Raw genomic sequence first — 24,415 nt, 5'->3', positions numbered from 1 at the left:
CGTGTGTGTGTGTGAATACATACCTGCAACGGCGTGTGTGTTTTGCTGTCGTAAATCATTCATTAATGTGTGCACGCACGTGCCGCCACAACGTGGGGGAGATAAAGGGGAGCAGAGCAGGCTGTCAAATGTTGAAAACAATGCCTCACTTCTGTTTATACAAAATTAATTACATCCATGGGGTTAATCAGTCAATAAACCAGCTGTCATGTGTATGAAGTCAGGTGTGAATTAATTAGGATAACAAAAAATTATCCTAATTATATTTTAATATATTTAATTATATTCTAATTTAATATAGATTTTAATATTTACACTGATTGGCCCAGTAGCTATTAAAAATCTTTTTCAGGGTTGCTGAGGTGAAAGATTTTACAAACGGGCGTAAAAGGATGTTGGTCACAATATACACAAAAGATTATTTTATGCAGTGTTAATTATGCCAGTTTTGTTTTTGTGGTCCTCCCAAGAAATCTAACAAATTCCCAAGGATTTTTAGAATGGCAGCAAGGTGAGGAACCATCAGCACATTTTTCCAAGAATGGCTTGTTTGAAAATATCTCATCTTGGTGTGGATCATGTTTTCCCTCTCAGGGCCTAATTGAAGACTCTTAATTATCCTCAGCTCTGAATTTTGAGTACCAATATGTGGTAACATGTTGGCAATTTGATTCTTCTGATCCCAAAAGCCTTTTGAGAATGGATTCAACCTTTGGATGTGACATGATACATGTTACTTGGGTTGTTATCCTCAAAGGTAACCTTGACATTAGACCGTTTTGGTTCTGGGAAATGTTCTCCAATAATTGGCCCGACCTTTAGGGGTACATTAAAATCAAATGGACATTGTAGCTAACACAATGCAGCTCTGCTTACCTTTGGCTGACATATTAGCCTTTTCCGGACTGTAGATCATTTGTCCGAAAATGGCCTGGGATGTTCCCCCAGCTCAGTTGATCATGTAATGGACTTTGAGTGCGTGTACAGCTTTTATGAAGCCGAGGCAGCGAGGTGGGAGAAGATGAGAGAATACACACGGTCTTATTGTCTTTGTGCGTCTTCCGACATGCGCCGTGGCGCAGACAGCCCTGTCGCTGTCACGCCAATAAAAGAGATTTGAATTTTCATCCGGCTGGATGGGGGAATTGTAAATGCGGGGTGGTCTGCGGAGCACTTAAGCCCTCTTAAATTTTACCCTCTTCATTTATTTCCCCCCCCCCCCACACACAATCCCCCCTCCTCCTCCTGTTTGTTTTATCTGAGCCGTTACCTCTGTACACCTGCCGTTGTGGAATATATGAAGCATTTTTTTTTTTTTAGCCACATATCACCGAGGCAGCGAAATGGCTGTAATTCGAAATGTGGAGAATTGCACAGAGGCTGAAGCGCAAAGATATAGAGGAGCTCATCCTTGCTTTGGATGGGATGGGATGGGACGGGGGAGGGAGGGTTAGGGTGGTCTCTCCACTGACAGTGACTGAGAACCAGCCTTTATCGTGTTGCGAGCAAAAGCACACACAAAGCACTCGCACTCCATTTCCCTTTCACTCTCTCGCTCCTTTTCCCTGCCCTCGTGAGATCATTGGCTTCCATGCTTCGCTTCTTTCCAGGGGGCTGGAAGAGCTTGTAAGGTTAAATGCGTGCTTGGCCCTTGCTTTGTGGATGTGGCGTATCCTCATGGAGCTCAGATGGTGGGTGAGGAGAGGAGAACAAGCTGTGATTGATCGGTTCACGTGACAGGACTTTCTCAGATTTGATTCCAAATATACACAGGTATTTTTTATTTTGGAAATATGTGAGGTGATTGTTTCCTCTGATATGATCGATTCCACCATTTTTTTTCCCCTCAAAGCCAGAAAGTTGCCTTTTGAAATGACTTCAATTTGTTGTCATGTCAACAACTGAATGAACTTCATCTGCCACTGGCGATTCCATTTTTTTTTTTTTTTTTTTTTTTTTTTGCCAGGGGGTTGTAAATGCATTGTGACAACATGGGAAATGTGTTCAAACTCGACATACCGACTTGACACTGAACGAAACGACACACCGCGGCGCTAGCCTGAGAAGCCTTATCTGATCAAAGTCAAAACCTCTGATATCATTTTGACACAAGCCAATATCACACATAACAGATGGAGTCCCAGTAACCAATACCATATCTTTTTTTTTTTTTTGTATCAGCCTCTTATTCAAGAATCCAGTTTCCTTTATTAAATTAAATCCCATACCAGCAAATGTGGGCTGCACCTCCTGTGTAATCCGGATTCCCTTAAAATGCTTCTGGAACATGGCCCGACTTTAAAAATGAGATACGGAAAACTAGGCGAGCATGGAGTTTTCTCCCGGGATGTCAAAGACTCATCTCGGCCCGCCACTTCACCGAGCAATGCATTTCCTGAAAAAGCACGCACCATTACGGTTCAATAAAAAGCCGGGACACAAACAGGAGGAGCAGAAGACTGCAGATGCTCCTCAGTGGCTCATCTGCTAAACTTAGAGCCGAAATGGGCCACTGAGAAATAATCTGCGTGTTACATTTAGACCACCGTGTCAAGACATGGACCAAAACCGTCCTCTTCTTGTTGTCTTCTTCATGACACCTTCTCATTCCTTTTAGAGCGAGGCAAATAAATTCAACGACCGTCTCTGAGCTTTAAATTAAGGTTCAAAATAGGGCCTAGAATAGGGTCAGTGTTAATTAGGCGATGCTGTGATAAATGCCTGAGCTAATTAAGCGCGTATATGTTTGACTGAGGATGAGGAGGAGAAGGTGATAAGGAAAGGGACGATAAGGTACGAGCAGCGGCTTTTAATTGAGGTAGAGATAGAAGAGCGGCAGAAAGGATGGGAAGGTCTCGTCATCAATACGTCATTTTAGCACCGCGTGTGTGTGTAGCTCCACTCCGTCCATGAGTGTGTGCGAGCGAAAGAGCCCGTGGCAAGTTTCTCCTGCTTGCTGTCTTTTCAATTGACTATATTCAAGTGAAGGCCAGCTGTCCCCCCCCCCCCCACACTCCCTTTTCTCCCACCTCGCCTCCCACTCAGCTCTCTTTTTCCAGCCGTCCAACCTCTCGCCCTGCCTCCGTCTCACTTCGCTCCCACTCTCTCTCTCTTCCTCCATCAGGCAGTGTCAATACCAGCGCCAGTAACCCAGCAGCCCCCCCCCCACCCCTCTCTCAAGTTCAAAAGCGCCTTTATAGACAGGGTAGAAATATGCGTTGCCCCCCCAAAAAAAAAAATAAAAATCCCAGCAGCCCACAGCGTCATCGCAAGTTTTTTTTTTTTTGTGCATGGCTACTTCGGAAATGGGAGTCAAAATCAATTGTGCAGAAAGCTTCTATTTACAAAAATGTTTGTTAGGCCATGTGCCTCACTATTTTGAGATTTTTACAATGTGCATTTTTGTGTGTGTGTGTGTGTGTGTGCATGCATCCATAGCAAATTGGATGCAGGATTATTTTTTTAGCACTCGGTGATGTTCTCGTGTGTGTGTGTGTAATTGAAATATTACCTAACTTATTGACTGTCTCGCCTCCAAGCCAAAGAAGGAGTATATGAGTGCACTCATTTGGAGGCTCCAGGCCAGAGATTACGGCACAGCAGCCAATTTTTTTTTTTTTTTTTAAATCATGGACGTCCCAGTATGACACAATGCAGAAAAAAAACTCAAATTACAGTATTTTGTTGGATTAACTTTATTACCTCCGCCAAACAGTGGTCAGGAAATGCAGCCTGCACACATTTCAACCGGCATTTCTACTTCCGTTTTGTTCTCTCAGCCTACCTGTCCAGCCCCCCCCCCCACACACACACACACATGCCGCTCCTGACTTCTGGCTTGCTCTGTCGCGCCACACAGGATCAGAGCCGAGTGCCAGCTTGGCCTCCTCCTGTCTATTTATTCCATTGTCACATTGTCCTCTGCCGCCGTCCGTCCCTCAGGAGGCATCACACCTCGTCTACCTCCGCCCTCCCTTCTCCTGCTACAACTCAATTTCCCATCCTCTGTCTCTCTCTCATTTAATTCCTCCCTCTCACAATTTGATCCCTCTTTTATCTTCACTCTCTTCTGTTCACTCTTTTCATATACTCATATCTCCACTGGCCATTTATCCCACTTGTGGGCTGAAGTGTTTTTTTTTGCACGCATTGAAGCCAGTGCTGACGTAAGAGACGACTCGGAAGCGAATCCAAGGCCTCGCTGGCCCCTTTCCCGAATCCGGATGAGTGACTCGCTGGCCCCGCTTCACCCCCTGTGGGAATTTTAATACTCGCTAATCGATCACATTGTGCCAACAAGAGGTGCTAATGTGGCCAGAGCCTAATTATTGTTGCTGTAAATGAGCAAAGAGGTGTTTTGCACCACTTCATTTTCCTCAAGGTTCCTTACGCTCAAATCGGCTTACGTCAGCAATTTTCTTGTTTGCCCCACCAATATCGGTCTTAGATATAGTCTTTCTTAAAAGCTGATGGGAATTTGGCTCTCTAAATGTTGGACAGTAGATTAATCCTGCTCTTAAGAATAGTAAAACAGAGAGATGAATCAAGCCAGAGGAAACAATTTGGATCTGGAAATTCAATTATAACTCTGCCCTGGCATAACTTTCTACTGGTGTAAATGGAAAAGCAGCAGCAAAAAAAAAAGAAGCTATGTATGGTTCTGGATGGATAATTAAGACAGAGCAAGATAAAAAAAAAGAATAATTGAGGAGTAAATGGATTGTAGTCAGCAAAGAGACACGACTCTAACATCAGCATCATTATTTCATGCTTTTTCCTAACACGGACTCATTTGGCGCTTTGTTTTGCACGGCACACGAGAACGACACGTTTCCACCATCACGTGTATCAGCAGCATTGTTTGCCAGATGCACTTCAAATCCAACGCTCCCACCTCAACGCCATCGCCCTGATCTCATTAATGCAGAAACAAGGTAGCGGATCAAGCTATGTGCGAGAGGGAGGGGGACATTCCCGTTTGATGTGAAGAGAAGCTCAAAGATGGTCCTAAAAAAGACAAAGAGCCCTTCAGTAGTTGCTCACATGGAAATCTCAGCGGTTGAATCGAGTCAGCATACAGATACTGTTTCTTGGACATGTCCACTTTTTAAAGTCCTACTAAAAAAAAAAAAGCAGGCGGCCAAGATTTTAAAAGCATCGTTTTTTTGTCTGTGTCAGCATCTTTTCAGTTCATGCAATTGGTTATTATCTGCACTACTTGCCTGCTCCTGTCTCCTGAAAATTTAGACCTTGCTCACATCTGAGGGTCAAGCTCATCTCAGTCTTGTCGAGACTTTGACCTCCCCCCCCCCCCCACTTCTGCTGATCAATATCTCCTTTCAACAAGGCTGTGATTATCTCACCGTTTAAGATTCTCAACCCGTTTGTCTTTATTTAGCTTCTCTTAAATGAGGTGTCCTTGCAGATCAAGATCATGGTCTTCCATATTTAACACCTATATTCAAATTTTTTTTTTTTTCTCCAGGCGTGTGCTGGCGTTAAATGATGAAAATGATGGATGGGATCAGCAACAGCACTTTGAAGTCCCCTGGGGAAAAAAAAAAAAAAAAAACTTTGCCAACCCCGTGTACAAACCAATTAAAGGAGTCATAAAGGCAACTAATAAAAATCGTGAGCGCTATCGTTTCCCGCCACCGGTGTCCTCTGTGAACAGAAAAAAAAAGGCAACTAATTTAAAACATGTTGACCGGGATACATTGTGTCAAGCCAACGACGGTAAATCAAAGCTTGGGGCCAAATATTGCTCCCTAACCTTGTCCCGCTCTCATTTACAGGATGACGACTCCATGTTCTTTCAATTTGGCCCCTCCATCGAGCAGCAAGCGTCAGTCATGCTCAACATCATGGAGGAGTATGACTGGTACATCTTCTCCATCGTTACCACATATTACCCGGGCTACCAAGACTTTGTCACCAAGGTAACGCGGCTCAGAACAAGACATTAGGAGCATCACTGAAATGTTAAATATTAGCCTCGCTGGAGATAAAAATGAACCCAGTCAATTCATTCACAGTTCCCAGTCGGTTAATTAAGTCGGCATTCCGAAATTGAAATCCTCACCCTTCCATGGATTGGCTCCAAATCACGGCACACTGGAGTGCTCCAAAATTGATTGTCCGGGTCGATAAGAATTTATTCCAGCTACCTCAACGGTGGAATGAGCTCCGTCTCTCTATCACTCGCCGTCTTCAAGCCATAATAACAAATAAAAATCGGGATAAACCATGAGCACTCTTTTAGTAAAATCATTACAAATGCTAATTAATTGTCCATTGCTGATTTTTTTTTTTTTTTTTAATATGTTTCATTGCTCTCTAATGAGGCAGAAAAAAAATTCAGTAGTTAAAACAGTAATTCAGGTCCGCTTGGTCAATCTGAACAATTATTTTTGTGCTCCCCGCCCTCCAGATCCGAAGCACCATCGAGAACAGTTTTGTAGGCTGGGAACTGGAAGAAGTTTTACTCCTTGACATGTCTGTAGATGACGGCGATTCCAAGATTCAGAACCAGCTAAAGAAACTCCAGAGTCCCGTTATTCTTTTGTACTGCACAAAAGAAGAAGCCAACACTATTTTTGAGGTGGGCCATTCGGTCGGGATTACCGGTTATGGCTACACGTGGATTGTGCCCTCGCTCATCGCTGGAGACACTGACGTGGTTCCTGCCGAGTTCCCGACAGGTAGGAAATTTTAATGCAGTCTTTCGGGGAATTTTTTTTTGGATCTTCTAAGCCCAATAATGATTAGATGCCAGATTTTGAAGAGCATCATTTTGGAAAGGGATGTTAACCTTCATGGGGAGACATTTTGAATTGAAGCAGGCGACCTTGGTCGTGCCTTAGCGCCTCCGTAATTCAAAAACAAAATAGCGCCAATGGATTTGATTTAGTGCAGACCTTCGGAATGCGGAATGGAACTTTTTTTATTTTTTGCCTGTCTCACTGAGCGTCTTTGCTTTAGCTTATGCATATTATTAGAATAAGATGAAACTGAATTGCTTCATTTAGCCAATCAGACACTTTATTATTTCCCAACCAAATATTTCCCAGCATTCAGTTCGTTTGGCACCAAGTGGGATTCACAGGTTGGATTCTTTGTCTTTCCTGTGTTAAAACACGTTGCCTGACTTTAGTCAAGGAGGCGGCGTCATGTTTTTCACACTTGCAGTTTCTGGAACACTAAAAAAAAAAAAATCAAACTTTGTACCTCTGCACATGATTTACTGTAAATGTTTTGGACGAGCTTGATTTGTGTGTTTTGTTTGCTAGCAGCACGTCCTCCATTCAACTCTCCAAAGGCAACTTAAAAAATGTCTATCAGTGAGTTTGTCTCCCTTCCCTCCACTTCATCAAATTGGATATATGACCGTATCAGTTATGCAAATGCCACAAGTTCCCTCTTGATTTATGAAGCCACCGAGAAAATCACGAGCCGCTCATGTGCTTGGTGCCTGGGTGATTTTTCAGTTAACACTGAGATATTGCCAGATGAATCATAAGGGACGTTATGACAGATAGAAGACTAAATGTTAGCTACTCATTTAATGCATGAAAAATCAAATGCAGACTGCACCAGTATACATGACAAAAAGTATATCTATCACGCAGAGAGGGAGACCAAAAAAAATAAATTCGTAGCTTCTATCGTTTTGTTTTTCACTGTCATGAATACTTGAATTTCACATGATGGGGGGGAAAGGAGTGACTTATGTAACACCAGGGAGCAGTTTAGGGTTTTGATGTCTTGATCAAGGACACCACAGCCACGGGGCGGGTGCTTCGGAGGGACGCGTCAACCCTCGTGAGAATTCAGGGGGGGTACAATTTATAGCAATATAGAGCAGCAGCGGCAGAATGTTCCAATTCCAAACCAGCCTGGCCGAGATAAGGAATAAGATATTTTTGATTCATCCTGTAATTTAGTCTTTAATATAAAAATCTAAGTGTTATCTAGAATCTTTTTTTGCTTCCATTCAGATCATATAAGCAACCAATATTTGACAAATGCAAATTAGCTATGAAAAAAAAAAAGCAATGTTGCCAATTTTTGCTGCCCTCCTTTCACACTGGCCTGCGACATATTTGTGTTGTGACATTTTTAAACGTACCCTCAGAGATGTGCGCTTATTTCCTGGGTCCTTGCACGTAAAGCAATTTATTTTACATCTCGTAAAAAGTGTGTTGCAAACGTGTCGACAGTGCCGCGGTCCTGGAGGAAGAGAGCTGTCAATAGTGAAGCCCCCCATGAGGGAGGGAGTGGGGGGGACATTTTGGCAGTCCGCCTGTCTATTTCTGAACGCTGACATGCTACTGCACTGGCTGACATGCGGTCATACACTGTCACACGGATGCGGACAATCTGATGGAGAGCCAGCAGGGCAGATTAAAAGGCAAACCGAGAGACGGATAGCCTGATAAATTGTTTTGAAGGCGCTGCCGTCTTCGCTGAGAGCGCCGTGACCCCGATCCCTGAGGTGAGCCCAAACAAGAAGACCACTTAGAAGCTATCTCCACAAGTCAGGAGGGCGCGTGCAGTGGAGAATTTGAGAATGAGACAATCCTCCTACCTCTCACTTACCTTATTTGAAATTTCCGCATTTGTGGTGTCATTGATATTGATCATTTTACTTTTTTTTTCACAAGAAAGCCAAATAACACCTACTGAGGGATGTTTTTCCATCTAAAGTTTGGTCAAAATGTAACTTCCACCTTGACTGAACTTTTTCTTCAGCATCTTAAATAACACACCGCCCTAATGAGGACAAGTTGTGTAGAAAAACGAAACAAAAGGGATGGATGTTTACAAAATAGACATCTTTGCGCTTAACCTTCCACAATCCTGACAGTCCGAAATGATCGCTAATTTCAACATGATCTATGTGCCGTGCTCAAATCAGTGTTTTGCAGAAGCCGCCGTCTCATCAATTACCGCCGGCGATCCGTCATGAGTTAATCATACGGGGTCAATAACAGCAGATTGTATCAATGGATCTCATTACCCAAAATGCCCAGTGTATTCGAATAGATGGAGCTCATTTTCAAAATAAATCAACCCCTCACATTGTGCGACTTTCAATTATCTCAGATTAATGCCATACGTCAACAAAATAACTTTTGTTTACATAGAAACGAAAGCGGCACTTTTAATAGCCGATGGATGACGTGCAGGTTATATAAAGGGAAAAATGGACATTTTTTTTTTTTCCCCTTCCCCAAAACGACAGATTGTAGAGAGAGAACAGCATTCGGGCACACAGAGAGAAGATAAACAGGATAAACAGGCGCAGAGACAATACAAAGGCTAACAAATAGAGAGCGACAGTGCTTCAGACTGACAGATGGACAAACAGAACAAGGTGATAGATGCACAAAGTCTTGGAGCCTATTCAAAAACGTGTCCTCGCTGTACAGTCAAGCAGAATCGTCTCTCCTCTTCTCTCTCACCTCGCTCGTCATCTTGCACTGTTTACCTTTCGGATTTCAATCTTTCCTTAACTTTGGCTCTGTTTAGATAAATCCATCTGGCGCCTTCTGGATCTTCTTTTTCTCTGCTTGCAATCAAGGGCTGCTGTCCGTGTCCTACGACGAGTGGGACTACGGCCTGGAGGCCCGCGTCCGTGACGGCGTGGCTATTATAACCATGGCGACGTCCACCATGATGATGGACCGAGGACCGCATACCTTGATCAAGTCCGAGTGCCACGGAGCTCCCGACAAGAAGACCCCCATCTCGGGTAACCCTAATGAAGTCCTCAGGTGAGCAAAGCTCGATTTCCTTATCGAAATATATTCTTTTCCTCGTTGGCGTCATCATTTGGTGGAGTTCATTGTAATTGAACAGGAATGTCCTTGGAGAAATGACAAACCATAATCATAACCCTTCTGGCAAAATTAATCATGGGGGTGTTCATTTAGTTATTTGTCTCTTATTGTGCTTTCATTTCATTGTATTGTAAAGCTGCCCCTTGTATAATATTGAGAGGGAATTGGATTAGACATCATTCTGACTCTCCAAACCCAATTAGGGGGTAGTTATTAAAATGCAGCTTTGGAATGAGCGGGATTTAGAAACGCTTTGTCTATTTGCACCGTTCCTGTACATAAATGAAACAAACTTTTTTTTGTTTGTTTATTTGCCTATGTAGTTAAATAGTGCATAGAAATATTGGCTGCAGCTGTCAGTACAGTACAAAAAAAAACATGCACAATAATACTGGATTATTCCATGCAGGCGTTCCTATTAAAGTGGCGGTTTCGATCTCGAACCTCCACTCCCTAAACCACTAAAAGTTGCAGGAGATGCCGGTGCACATACCCAAACACCTTCAATCCCCTCCCGCATACTGTGATCATCCTCCCTCCATGTAATAATAGCCTGCCCTCACAAAAGCCTCCCTTCATAGGCGCCTTGCCGCCAAAATCCGACCCCGCCCCCCTCAGCTGTCCGTCTCAGCGGCGGCCCTTTTGAACCGGCTGTGAAGCGCGACGCTCGGCGGTACTTTCCTCTCCCTGCGTCCTAATTGGTCCCAATGGCGTTTCAGTGGGCAAACAAAAACCCCTGTCACGCTGTGCTCCAGAGCTCGGCACAGAATTATCCGCGGTCGGTCGGGCCAGGGGCGGTATCACCTCGCGTGTCTTCTCCCGCCGTGTCTCCGTGTGTGTGTTTTTATTTTAGTCAAGAAAATCAGTGAAGGCTGAGTGTGTTTTTTTTTACCTGCACTTGGCGACGCACGGATTATGACCTCGCTCGGACAACATGCCTCAACTCTATTCCTTTTTTCTATTTTACCTCATAAAGTGCGTGCCCTTACAGATTATTTTGTTTATATTCACTCAGAAATGGCACAAAGCCTACAAATTATGCTTGACACTTATTTAAAAGTGTTGCATAGACAAATGCTAGCTATCAGAAGCTAATGCTAGTAACACTGTTAGCTTTTAATAATAATAATAAACAAAAACAAAAAATCGGGGTGTGGCGGACAAGATCTCTTAATGTTTTGCAAGTGTGCTTAGTGGCCGGTAAGCGGGTGCGCTTTCTCCTTCTCCATCCGCTCCACAGCTAGCATGTGTGCTTTGGACGCGCAATCTTATAATCAACTTAGCGTTGTCGTTGATTAGATCAGTCCCAAGCCGCGCTAAGATCCTTCGCCCCCTTGCTGCTGTAACCAAATTTAGGCGGCGATAACCTTTGTCTTCGAGTGCTCCATTAAGAGATTATCAATCGGATGCGGTCTATGAAGTCGAAAGTGAACGGCCGCTCGCCAGCATGGGCGGCCATGACGGTTCGTTGCTAGGTCATTGAACGAGAAACGACTCAATGAAAGGCAGCCTTACTCTCCTGTGAAAGAAATGAATGCAGACGCATAAATGCTTCTGTGCAGGACAGCGAGGTCGCTGAATGGTTTCAGAATGAAAAGGATGCGAATCAATCAGCCTATTTCAACATAATCGGAGAAGACTTGTGGGAGCATTTTTTGCATCGCTAGCCGCATTTTTCAAACGAGAGCATCTTTTCCCAGATTGCTGCTGTTCAGGTTGCTTTCCCCACTTGGTTTTGGATCTTCTATTTCGTTCGCTAGCCGTCTGTAGCTCAAACGGGCCTGATTATCAGTCATAACTAATTCTCTGAGTGTCTGCAAGAAATAGGTCCTGAAAACAAACCATGGAAAATTGATTGAACCCGCCAGCTGAAAGGAAGACTAATCGGCAAACTATGGGAATTGGATTAGAAATTGTTCTGACTCTCAAAAACTAATTAGGAGTAGTTATTAATCTGTAGAAATAGAAAGAGCATGATTCAGAAAGCGCTCGCTCGGTCTATTTCCTGTTTTCTTGTTATTCTGAGCAGCCGCATCTGAGCGATAAAAGCGCGCGCTCCGTTTCTAGTGGAACATATTTTTGCTCAATTGCGGGGAAATCACATCGGTTCAGGGAGAGCAGGCAATCATCACGACGAGAACCGCGGGGTCAACAAAACCTGTTCGATTTTTGCTTTCAAGCTGTGACGCATGACTTTGAAATGGCTCCGTTCACATTTGCAGCCAAAGGTTGGACTTTTCAAACTGACCTGGTTTGTACTCTATTGGGCGAGTTTAGAAACAAACAAAACATGTTTCCAATGAGTGCTGTCCAAATTTCTTATTGTCCCGCCACGTCTTAAATTGATGAACTTGAATTAAAAAAATTGTAAAAAAACTTAAACTATTGACAGAATACTTTTAAAAATAATGAAAATTTGTCAACCATTTTTTTTCAATTTAAATTTATTATTATTTTTTTTTAATTTGTCAACCCATTTTTATTTTAAAGTTGTAAAAAAAAATTGTTATAAGCTATCATGCAGGGTTTTTTCTTATTATTATTTACTAGACTAAAATAGCCGGCAAGTGTGAAGTAATTCCCAATGTTTTGGCTAAGTTAGTTTTAGTATTCATGATCTTTTATATCCATAAATAATCAAAATGAAGCAACCAGGGCAGGACGAAAAAAAAAGAAACCGCAGCACACTATGAGAAGGTCACAACTCTACGTGAATAAAATCCACAGTACGCAGCTCTGGGGTATCCTGACAAGAAAAGATAGCAGAGGGAAGAAGAGGAGCACGAGGAAGCAAAGCGAGCATAAGAACAGAACGAGGCAGCGACGGAAACGGACAATGCACGAGCGAGGGGATCATGAGTTTGACAGCGGGGCCGCTGACCTCGCATGCCGTGGACACGTTCCAAATGAGCTTGAACTTGGAAAGGTGTCAAGTGCTTCTGAAGACCCTTTTGAACTTGGTGTGTGTGTTTGTAAAACTGTGTTCTAACCCTACTGAGTTGCGCAACGAGTGTGTGCCATATGCACCTGCGTATGTGTGTGTGTTCATGTCGATGTGTGTGCGAGCCTTTGCTCTTGACTGGAACTCGATCAGGGTGTTCCTGCTTATTTTTAGTCTTTTAATGCTCTCTATTTTCATTGTAATCTCCTGTTTTCCTCCCACTTTGCTCTCTTCTGGGTTTATTCCGCTTCCGAGTATCCTGTCGTCTTATCTTAACCCCGCATTTTGTATGTCCCTGTTTAAGTACTTCGACGAAAAATAGCTCTCCATCATTGTTAATATTGAACTATTTTGGGAGGATACAATTGAAAGGACTCAAATGTTTTTTGCAACACCGTTAATTGAATTTCAATTGCTTTGCTCTTCCTGGTGTGCCCCCTTGGCCACCTGGGGGCAGTATAATGTATCTGAAACGCCTCAGATCTCAGCTCACCTGCCCAAATGTTAGTCATTCTTTGCGGAGGATAAGGAATATATGACTTAGCTGTATTGTCTATCCACATATGGTGCTCCACCGTTTTTCTAGCTATCTAGCTATCTAGCTAGCTATCTATCGCGACGCAACACAGAATGCAGTAACGGTACAGTATGTTACAGTGTAAATATATTTTTACTATTTTTTTTTTCCCCACAGTGACAAATGGCCCATTTTCCAATGGGCTCCTTTATGCAAATCTAATAAGTACATTGAGCCACAGTAATTGCTAAGGAGCGTAATTCATGACTAATTTATTCTGGGGTTAATTTATTGAAACCGACTTATCAATATTTCACACTCCTCCTTCATTATTCACATGAGGACATGCGCTGAAACGTTATCTGTGTCAACCCGTGAATTTTGTCGAGTGAGTGGCTGTTTGTGTGTTTTTATCTTTTGTGCTTCCATGTAAATGGAAACGAGCATCAATTGTTTCCTGAATGCCTTTGCTGTACTTTTAATACACGTGCAGAGAGCCGCTGCTCTTCTATTTCCTCACAGGCTCAACACGACACTTCTTTTCATTCCAATTGATGATGTTGCCAGCACATGGTGGCATTTAGTGGGTGCCCAACTCAATATCATTTGCTACGATTTCACGTCACAACACAAAGGGAGGAGGCTGCGCTCCAAGGAATACACTGAGCGTTACCATGGCAACCTCTGTCATCTAGTTTTAAGCAAGGCATGATGACACGCAGCAGGACCTGCGGGATCTGACCAGATTAATTTGGGACAAAAGAAAAAGTGGTTCACAAAGGGAACCTATCATTTCAATGCCTTTCATAACTTGAAAATGCAAACTTGAAAAAAAATCATACTAAACCAAACTGACTAGAAATGGGATTTTTGTGTATATATTATATATTTATAATAATAATATATTATATATATATATATATAATTATTTTTTCTCAACAATATAATGTAAGAAGAAGACACTTGAAATTGTGACAAGCAGTCCTCTTCCCCTTATTTTCCTTTGAATCCCATCACACTCTCTCCGTCTCGTTCCCGCCCACCCTCCGAGAGATTACCGTTACCATAGTGACGCAGCAGATTGGCTCGGAAGTCGCAGTGGTTGTGGGTACCATGGCAACACACATATGCTTGTGTTACCGCTGTCAGGGAGGTGTGGGACGCACACGCGCTCGCAAACATGCCATTGCAAACAATACCGACCCCCCCTTGCGCAGGATGGTTGGTACCAATCGCCCGCTCCGTCGAGATTAAAGGGGCCACGGCGTCAAGTCATTTTGTAAATGGCCTCTGATTTATTCTATGCACTTTGTACCGGTGCCAAAGCTCTGTGGGATGGGGCTATGTGCAGGACACTCGGAACGCCGTTATCCCGGTCGAAAAAATCAATTATTAATATAGGAAATCAAATAAATATGCTAGCATTAGCATAATTGCCGGATGATTGGCTAAAACATTCCAGTCTGTAAATCTGATCTCGATACGTAGGATGGATGGATTGATTTTTCTCCTCTCGTCCATATTTCATCTACATACAGTATATACGGTAGTCATGGTTATGAGGTAGAACGTTTCCATGGAAACTGTCACAGAGGAGACCGAGAGTAAAGGGTGAAGAGCGAAAGAATCCAGAAAGAGTGTTTTTTTTTTTTTTTGCCTGTTTATATCTCTCCGAGGAACCGTTAGAGTTTTCGACTCCATGCTCGAGCACATTCCGGTTGTCATGTAAGGACACACTTTCAAAAGGAGTGTTTGTGGCTGTGTGTGATTTGAGATCACCTGACAAATTTTCCCATGTACACACTCTTACACACACCCACACACGTTCACTATAATCGCAACATGAGTGTGTGTGAAATTATTTTACCTGACAGGAACAATGCTGGCTTTCTGCTCCTCCGCCACACAAACACACACACTGACAGAAGCAGACATAGATGCGCATTTACCGCAAGGGAATCGTTTAAATTCATTCTTCATTCCGGTGAGGGATTTCTTTGTTGTTAATTTGCGGATTTGTTCGTAGAAACTGAAAAAAAAACAATTATTTGTTTGTGTGCAATTCAGATGTCCCTGAGCAGACCTCAACTCCAGCGAGCTCAAGTTGAGTTCAGCTTGTCACGGTACAAAGTGGGACAGTAAATCCTCGTCTGGCTTGTGCTTTTCAAACGGGGTGTGAAATCAGGATGGCGATTAGCTTTTACGCTTACGTAAATAGTGTGACATCACGAGGCGTGTGACGCAATGCAACCTGCTGATGCATTCAGGTAAAAAAAGAACGGGAGAGAAATAAAGGGTAGCAATGGGTGACAACCATCAATTTGTGTGTTTTTTTGGGCACATTTTGTGTTCTTGACATTTGTTTCCCCTTGTGTGATGCGACTGCTGCTTCTCTATCAGCATATCGCACTCTTGGCAGTGTTTTTTTTTTCTTTTTTTTTTTTGTACTCTCCCACTGTGGATGCAGCTTTTTAATTAACTCATTCACTGCCAACCCAGTTTATATCGTTGACGTCTACAACCGTCAATGGCACTGAATGAGTTGTCGGTTGAGTTTGTAAAATACACTCGAATAATAATAATATTAAAATTTGTTTTTTTACACTAAGGTACCTAATGAAATAATAATAATAAATTCTACATTCAGGTACCTAATGAATGTGACGTTTGAGGGCCGAAATTTGTCGTTCAGTGAAGATGGCTACCAGATGCACCCCAAGCTGGTCATCATTCTGCTCAACAAGGACAGACAGTGGGACAGGGTAAGTTTGTGGTGGACTTTTGAATTTTCCAAAAGCAAACAATCAGACAAACTAACAAGCTCCTGTGTTATAATTACGAGACGGAAATTGACAGCAAGTGAGCGATTGGAGCGACTGATGCAGAGACAAAGATCTGATTCGCTCATCATCACGTTTTGGAGTTTTCAAGCGTTTTAAGCCCAAAGCTTTCCAGGCGCCATACTGATTAGATATGATCAGATTGGTCAAGGTGCCTTTGAGCAGCACGCTGCAGCACGCTGCGGCAAGTGGAGCTTCTGAATGAATATTTGCCAAAGCTGCTAATTAGCAACCCCCATCCCTGTCACTTTTATTTCATTTTTTATTTTCATGGTGTTTTAAAAAGAAAAGTAATGACCAACTTAAGGGCCCCTGACAAATCTTAGAGCTGTGCAAATTGAGTTCTAATCATAAAACAATGAAGGAAAATGTCTAACTGATGGAGAGAATCCAGATGTTACTGTCACATTCTAAAATGAACCCAAAACGCCACCTGTAAAGTTACTGCATGGACCCGCCTCCTCCTCCTCCTCATAGCTGACTTCTACGACTCTTCCTCTTCTCTATTCTTTGTATTTCTCCATCTTCTACCCCTCCAATCTATATTCTGTCCTCTGATCAGAGAACAAGGTGAGCGTCTCCCCTTCTGTCTCCGCTGTCTTCGCCCCCCCCCCCCCCTAACCCCCCCTTTCGTTTTCACTCATGTTTAATTCTCAGCTTGACTTCCATCTGAACTGCTTTTGTGGATCCTAATGAGTTCCGAGCTCTTACAAGCGTCCTTTCTGGCACCTTCTGAATGAGTGTGAAGACTGTCCAGTCATGTTCAGCGCCCCATCTGCGTCTTTGTCTATATTACTCTGACTCATGTTCAGCGAAGATCATGCCAAGTTCCCCGCAGTGCAATGATGACTCTACAACCCGGTGCCGTCGTTCCTGTTACGATTCCCATTGCGTGGCCTCCCATTGGAGGCTCTAAAGCCGGTTCCTTCTCCCTAAGTACACTTGAAGGAATTGGCATCAGCAGAGTGCCGTCATGTGACCGGCAACTGGGGAAATGGACTAATTGATGACTCTTGGTTGGAGGAGAGCCACGAGGGCTTGGCCCGCTCCTTCAGCCGTACAGCTGGACCCTCCTCCCTCCGCAGAGGAGGCAGCAGTTTGCATCTGAATGAGCTCCATGGCCAGCCGGTCATGTGACTCTCCCACTCCATCCATTTTCTGTCTCGGCATTCGTTGCTTCTCAATTGAAATCGCCATTTTGTATTTTTTCGCCCTACAGGTAGGCAAATGGGAGAACGGCTCCCTTTCGATGAAGTACCACGTGTGGCCTCGCTATGAACTCTACGGTGGGATTGCAACCAGGGAAGATGACCACCTGTCCATCGTGACGCTGGAGGAGGCTCCTTTCGTCATCGTGGAGGACGTGGACCCGCTGAGCGGGACTTGCATGAGGAACACCGTGCCCTGCCGCAAACAAATCAAAACATTGTGAGATGCTGCAATTATCGCCCGAATGAATGATTTGCTCACATCGAGCTTATTTAACGCTTTTGATATAAAATTGTAATTAGTTTAGGTTAAATAATCTCCACTCCGCTCCGTTTAATTACAACATCCTTTGCCTGAGGGCAATGGAAATCATTCTAATTTCATCGACGTATGCAGGAATCAGACCAAGGAGTCGGGGATTTACATCAAGCGATGCTGTAAAGGTTTCTGCATTGACATCTTAAAGAAGATCGCCAAGTCGGTCAAGTTTACTTACGACTTGTATCTGGTTACCAACGGCAAGCATGGCAAGAAGATTAATGGATCGTGGAACGGCCTGGTGGGAGAGGTAAGGAGTTTTTTTTCTTTTTCCAATCTGAGTCCAGCTTTATGAGAAAAGCTCCAGCGATGATTTTTATTTATTTATTCCAAAATGCCCTTCCTGCTCTAAAATGTACGGACGTTGTTTTGGTTTGAATAAACCTGGCCAGAATTGCAATTATGTCCGTGTGGGCGAAGGTGAGAGGAAAAAAAAAAGTGTCTGCCTTTCTTCCCAAAGGCCAAATGAACTCTTCTATATTTAGCTTTGCCGTCAAAAGGATGAATTTCCTCATGGAAATTTGTTTTCATACCTTCAATTTTAAGCAGCCCAAAGCCATTCGGTCAGTGGGTTCTTAACATCCCATAATAGACCCCGGTCCCGGTCAAAGCTCGCTGTCAGTTCTCGTACATCAACCCGCTACAGCACTTTTGCTGTCGTTTGGTAATGAAGGAAAAAGTAAGCAGATCAATAGCAGCTCAAAGGTCACAGGTTGAAAACGTAGCTGTATCTCACCACAGGTCTGCGTAACCTTCACAAGTTACGGGCACCGTTGATAATGTGTCCATTCCCCCCCTGCTAATCAATTTATATTAAAGTGACCCATTTAGACTATTATATAAAGCCATTTAAGTTACCCTGCCGGGCCGGCTGCTGTCTTTAGTGCGCACCAAGCTATAAGTGTGCTCACCTGTAATAAACGCCATCACCCTTGCTAAAAGCGTCATAATGTGCTGTCTTCTTCCCAGCCTCACCGATAAATGGTCATTAGGATCGGGAGGAGGCGCCATTTGTCAAACTCGCTATTTTGCTCTCCCCCCCTCCACACACACACACACATACACAAAAGCGTATAAGCCAGAGATGAGCAACTTATATTTTTCCTAATGCATGTATAAGAAGCACTATCCTAATCTAAAAACAAACGGTTTGAAATGGTGACTATTGATGAACAGCTAATCAAAATGGGTATTTTTTTTTCATAAAAATAAACTTGATCATTATTGAAGTATTAGTCATTAAATATCATTAAAAAAAGCCACAGAAAAATATTTTTGTAGAGCAATATAAGACCTGGTATAAACGCACCTAAGCCATGTCTGCCATCTAGTGGTGAATGGTAATATTACAACTTATAACCACAGTTGACTCTTTAGGTTTTCACTGGCAAATTTGCATTTATGCAGATTTTAAAAATTATTTATTTTTATTCTTTTTTTTTTTTTTTTTTTTACCACATGCACACCATGCTGTTGCATCCCCTGGCTGATGTAGACTATCTTTGTCCTTCTCCAGTTGGAACGTGGCCAAAATGACAGTAGATTTCAAACTCTTAATGGACTGAGATCTGGACTGCTGCTCACACACATGCACACATTTGGGGACGTGCCCCAGCACGCTCTTCAACACTTTCCGAGATCACTTCAGGCCTTTTACACAATTTGTCACACTTTCATAAGACAATAGATCAAAATGAGAAAGGGTGGGGGGGGGGGGGGAGTGGTTGGAGGCGTGCAATAATTGCTTCTAGTTTTTCTTCACTTCAGCAAGTGTCAAAGATTACATTACCATTCATACTTTTCATCTAAAATCTTCTTGGCAATAAGATAATGAGTTAGGCCACACACCAGCTGAGACGCTCGCACAAACTCCCATCCTTGCTCACTCATTCTCAATAACACCCACATGGGTCACTTTCATAACACGGAGAGAACATGTCGTAGGAGGGAGATGGAGAGAGCAAATGGAAAGAGAGAGAGGGGAAGTGAGTACACTACTGCACGGCCTTCTACTTCTCCCCTGGGGTGACGTTCACGCGTTTAGGCACACAGGTGGACATGCGCGTCGACGCTTCCTCCCGACAAATGAGTCTGCAAATACACACTCGCCGCTACACACACACAAACGGCGTCGACCGGGACGGCTACGGCCGAGTCGATTGTTTTTCTGCCTGTGAGCGTCCGCTTCACAGGTGGGGAACAAAGGTTCAGTCGTGACTCACTCATGCACAAGCACACAAACTCTCTTTGCACACGCTGGCGCTTTGACTCGTGCACACTTTATTAACTCCATAGTCTCAGGCCACTTTAACACAAATTGGGGGCTAAATATACTACCTTTGGCGGGCGGGCTACGGAGAAGTAGCACAGGGATTGGGATGCAGTTCTGACCTAATGTGATAACCTACTTTTGTCCTCCTCTCCTCCCCTGATAGGCAGTAAGAGAGTCCAACTCCCTCTACTATAATTACAGATATTTCATGACAAACAATTTGAGGAGATCCAAAATAAGAACAACAATTTGATTGGTCTATTTTCGAGGGCCAATCAGCTCTCATTAAGATGCAGTGGAGATCTTAACCGATGCAAAAAGAATAATAAACATGTTGGATTCAGAAATGACACTTTATGCACCAACTGCATTTTTTTTTCTTCATTTTTAGCGGTGAAGCCAGGTTTGTTTTTTTATTTATTTAAAGCTGACTCGCTCTGTGCAGTTGCTGGATATCAGTGGGGTGATCGATGTCTAGACGGTTGTTATTATGCTCTGATTGCAAGGTCTAAGCTCTAAAAACCTAATAGTTACCCCTGATATATTACATCATTGAACATCTTTCATCTCCAGGGGTAATAACAGAAGCGTCGACAACAGGCATGATTTTTTTTTTTTTTTTTTAATGACACCACAGACAATTTATTTTTTATATTAAAATCATTTTTTTAAATGACACCACAGATCAAAACAATATATTTTTTTTATATATTATTAAAAAATGTTAATTATTAGTACATGATGATTTTATTATAGTACAACTGATTTATATTTTATACAGGCAATTTCTGAAGTCTTGAGCTCACCGCTGACCATTTTGATCCATATGCCTTCCAATGTCCTCACCCATTTTCCACTTTACCTGGACCTAATTTATACAGACGTTCATGTGTTTGATGGCAACCAGCGTGCCGTGACACATTGCTGTAATGTGCCAAGAGAGATCATCAGGTGTGCCACGGCAAATTATCCAATTCTGCTTAATTGACGCGATAAATCTATGCCAGCGATGCGTAGTGACAGGCAGAAACCATTAAATGCTCTACCACTAGATAGCTGAGGTTACATAATTAACCTGTGTATCCATTTGTTGTGACATTTTTCTTTGTTTATGTGCCATGAGACTTTTTTCCCCCCCAATGCAAAATATACACCCGGGTCGATAAAGTTTGAAATCCGGAACAGAAAAAGTCTCCATCCTCTATTGTCCAGGTGGTGTTAAAAAATGCCCACATGGCCGTCGGTTCCTTGACCATCAACGAGGAAAGGTCAGAGGTCATCGACTTCTCCGTCCCATTCATCGAGACCGGCATCAGTGTCATGGTCTCCCGTAGCAACGGCACCGTTTCACCTTCTGCCTTCTTAGGTGAGCAATTATATTATTTAGATTTTTCTCCTCTGTTCTGGATATTGTCATCAAACTACCGGACATAGCAATGCATTCAGTCAAATATTATATTCCTGTTTATTCATGTGTTGTTCTTCTTGCACTCTGCTCTTTTTTTCTTCCCACTCATTTCTCCTACTCGTCCTTCCTTTTCTCAATCTGGCACACCGTACTCGCCTATCTCCTTTTCGCTTTTTTTCCTCACACTCTCCCCTTCATTTCTCAACATCTCCCCTCAAATTTCTGTCTCCCCACGACCTCCCTTTGGTGTCTTTTTTTTCTTATCACTGTGGGTCCAAACCGCCTGCCTCAACCCATCCTCTCACTCGTCTCCCTTCATCTTCCCCTCTTCTCTCTCTCTCTTTTTGCCGGCTTGGCCTCCAGAGCCCTTCAGCGCGGATGTGTGGGTGATGATGTTCGTGATGCTCTTGCTGGTGTCAGCATTTGCCGTGTTCATTTTTGAGTACTTCAGCCCCGTGGGCTACAACCGCTGTCTGGCTGACGGCAGAGGTGAGGCTCCGCCCCCAAAATCAACATGCACAGTAAATGCACAAAGAAGATGTGCCGGCTTGCATCACTTAGCGTGTTTTGAATGTTTCATTTTTAGCGGCCGTCAATTACTATACAGTAGCGTCAATAAAATGTATAAAAATGAAATTAAATGAAATAAAAAAATATAATAATATTAATAAAAACAAACATCATTAAAATAAAATAAGTAAATAAATAATAAAACAATTAACATAAAAAGTGTATAAAAATGAAATGAAATGAAATGAAAAATATAATAATATTAATAAAAAAAACATCATTAAAATAAAATAAGTAAATAAATAATAAAACAACTAACATAAAAAGTAATAAAGTGATTCATTGCATTTTTTGCCACCCATCTTTGTTATATATATTTTGTACAGAGAGCTGCAGACATGCGCAAAAATATCAAAGCCCGCCTCCACACGGAGACCAGCAGCCCTTGCTTATTTCATCCCCCTTCTCTTCCTCCTCCTTCACGTTTGCCCTTTTCATCATTTACAGGTGTTGTGTGCTCCGCTTTCAACGCGGCGTCAGTGCTCTTACCTCCACACGGTCCATTTGCAAGTTATTTGCATACATTTCCATGCTGCTTAAAAATTCCTCTTCGCACTGACAGCGAAAGGGGGGCTAGTTTGGTGTCAGATCTTCCAAGCCGCGAGGCCACCTCACATGGCTATATTTAGACATCTGTCTCGCTCTTCTTTCCATTCCAACTTCAGCAGAACGTAAGGATGTTCTCATCCTCTATCTGAGCCTCCGTTTTTTTTTTTTTTTTTATCTGCATGTTGCACCAAAGGAGTTTGCAATCACACAGATCGAAGTTTGGACACAAAAGACTCCAAACAACAATAGTGGATATCAATGGCTGCAGATTTCATAGTCTCCACTCCACTTATGTAACTGACTCTCTCACAAACTTTACAAAAGAGAACATTTGGCACAACAAAGTCTGTTTGTCCATGGACAACATCACAATGCAAACCCACATGGAGGGCACGGATACTGTCTGCCTCCTTGTCATGTCCCCTCTCTCTCTCTCTCTCTCTCCCTCTCACACACACACACACACGCTGGCGTTCACACTTACTCACACCGACATTACAATCCAACTGCCATATCACTCCATAATGAGTAGAGGGAGACAGTCTGCTCTCAGTTCATGAGTCAGAACTAATTAAATAGTTTATTCATTACGCCACAATTCGTGATCATAATCGCCATAGAGTTGATAGTGTGTCAAATAAATGGACATGTCACTCAATTCATGCAGATGACTACAATGTAGCGAACTGTACCAGACTTACAGTACCTGCGTTTTATCTACTCAATTACTAGTTTATTTTTTATTTTTTTATTTTTTTTTATTATTATGCTGCCGCTGGACACTGTGGACAAAATTATTTTTAATACATTTGAATGTTGAGGCTTGGCAAACATAACAAACTGGTAAAAGACTATAAAATGTGGAAGGAAGACATTCAATTATTATTATTTTTATCATTATTTCTATTATTTCTATTATTATTGTTAGCATGATTAGCATTAATTAATAACTAATAATTATTTATATAATTAATATAATTAATTAATTCCTCTGAATGTAAAGTGCGTTATAAATATAATTTATTATTATTATACTTCCTACTATTATTTTTATTTTTCGCATTATTAGCATTAAGCTAGGAAACATCACATTGATGTATCATACTTTGGTGTGAAAACTAATGTTTATAGAGGGACTGAACATCAGATAAGCGTAAATGTTGGCTGTATTTGACCTCAGAGCCGCACGGTCCATCCTTCACCATTGGCAAAGCCATCTGGTTGCTGTGGGGTCTGGTCTTCAACAACTCTGTGCCGGTGCAGAACCCCAAAGGTACCACCAGCAAGATCATGGTATCAGTGTGGGCCTTCTTTGCTGTCATCTTCCTGGCCTCCTACACTGCCAACTTGGCTGCCTTCATGATCCAGGAGGAATACGTGGACCAGGTAACGGGACTCTCGGACAAAAAGGTAAGATGGCCGTCTAATTTTCGTCTTTCTCATTTGCTCCTCGTGAAGAATTCCACATGTTCTGCTTTCCGTCTTTAGTTCCAAAGCCCCAACGACTTCTCGCCTCCCTTTCGGTTCGGCACGGTCCCGAATGGGAGCACGGAGAGAAACATAAGGAACAACTATCCCGAGATGCACTCCTACATGACCAAGTTTCATCAGAGAAATGTCAAGGAGTCTCTTCAGAGCCTCAAAGCTGGGTGAGATCTTGGTGTACCTACTTTTGTGACCATCTCTACAAAGTGCACACTTGTGTTCCCATTATTCCCATTTCTACAGACCATTTAAGCATATTGTTGATAAATTCCTAACCCGCCACCCTCTTTTTCATTTTAATTTTGTACTTAATGTTTTTTTTTTTTCTCCTCACCCCACTGTGTGCTGCTCCAGCCACGGCAAACTGTCTGGAAGTCTATTCCACTTATCACCAGCTTAGTGCTATTTAGCAGGTTAATTGGAATGTTGTAGCTGCGATGTCTTGCTCCTAAGTGCTAATTAAG

General features: G+C 42.7%; 1 protein-coding gene across 1 annotated transcript in view; it reads left to right on the top strand.

Annotated features, from left to right (window-relative positions):
• grin2ba (glutamate receptor, ionotropic, N-methyl D-aspartate 2B, genome duplicate a) overlaps positions 1–24,415 on the top strand; it is a 40,516-nt gene that overhangs the window by 9,054 nt on the left and 7,047 nt on the right. The window contains exons 2-12 of the mRNA XM_061303570.1: positions 5,796–5,939; positions 6,431–6,701; positions 9,584–9,754; positions 11,829–11,838; positions 15,948–16,062; positions 17,360–17,568; positions 17,746–17,917; positions 21,152–21,305; positions 21,711–21,836; positions 23,647–23,876; positions 23,955–24,115. Of these exons, the coding sequence (XP_061159554.1) occupies positions 5,796–5,939; positions 6,431–6,701; positions 9,584–9,754; positions 11,829–11,838; positions 15,948–16,062; positions 17,360–17,568; positions 17,746–17,917; positions 21,152–21,305; positions 21,711–21,836; positions 23,647–23,876; positions 23,955–24,115 (1,763 nt within the window). The remainder of the gene's footprint in view (positions 1–5,795; positions 5,940–6,430; positions 6,702–9,583; positions 9,755–11,828; positions 11,839–15,947; positions 16,063–17,359; positions 17,569–17,745; positions 17,918–21,151; positions 21,306–21,710; positions 21,837–23,646; positions 23,877–23,954; positions 24,116–24,415) is intronic.

This window comes from Syngnathus typhle, linkage group LG17, assembly GCF_033458585.1.
Source record: "Syngnathus typhle isolate RoL2023-S1 ecotype Sweden linkage group LG17, RoL_Styp_1.0, whole genome shotgun sequence".
Classification (NCBI taxonomy): Eukaryota; Metazoa; Chordata; class Actinopteri; order Syngnathiformes; family Syngnathidae; genus Syngnathus; species Syngnathus typhle.
This window is presented reverse-complemented; position numbering and strand designations above follow the sequence as displayed.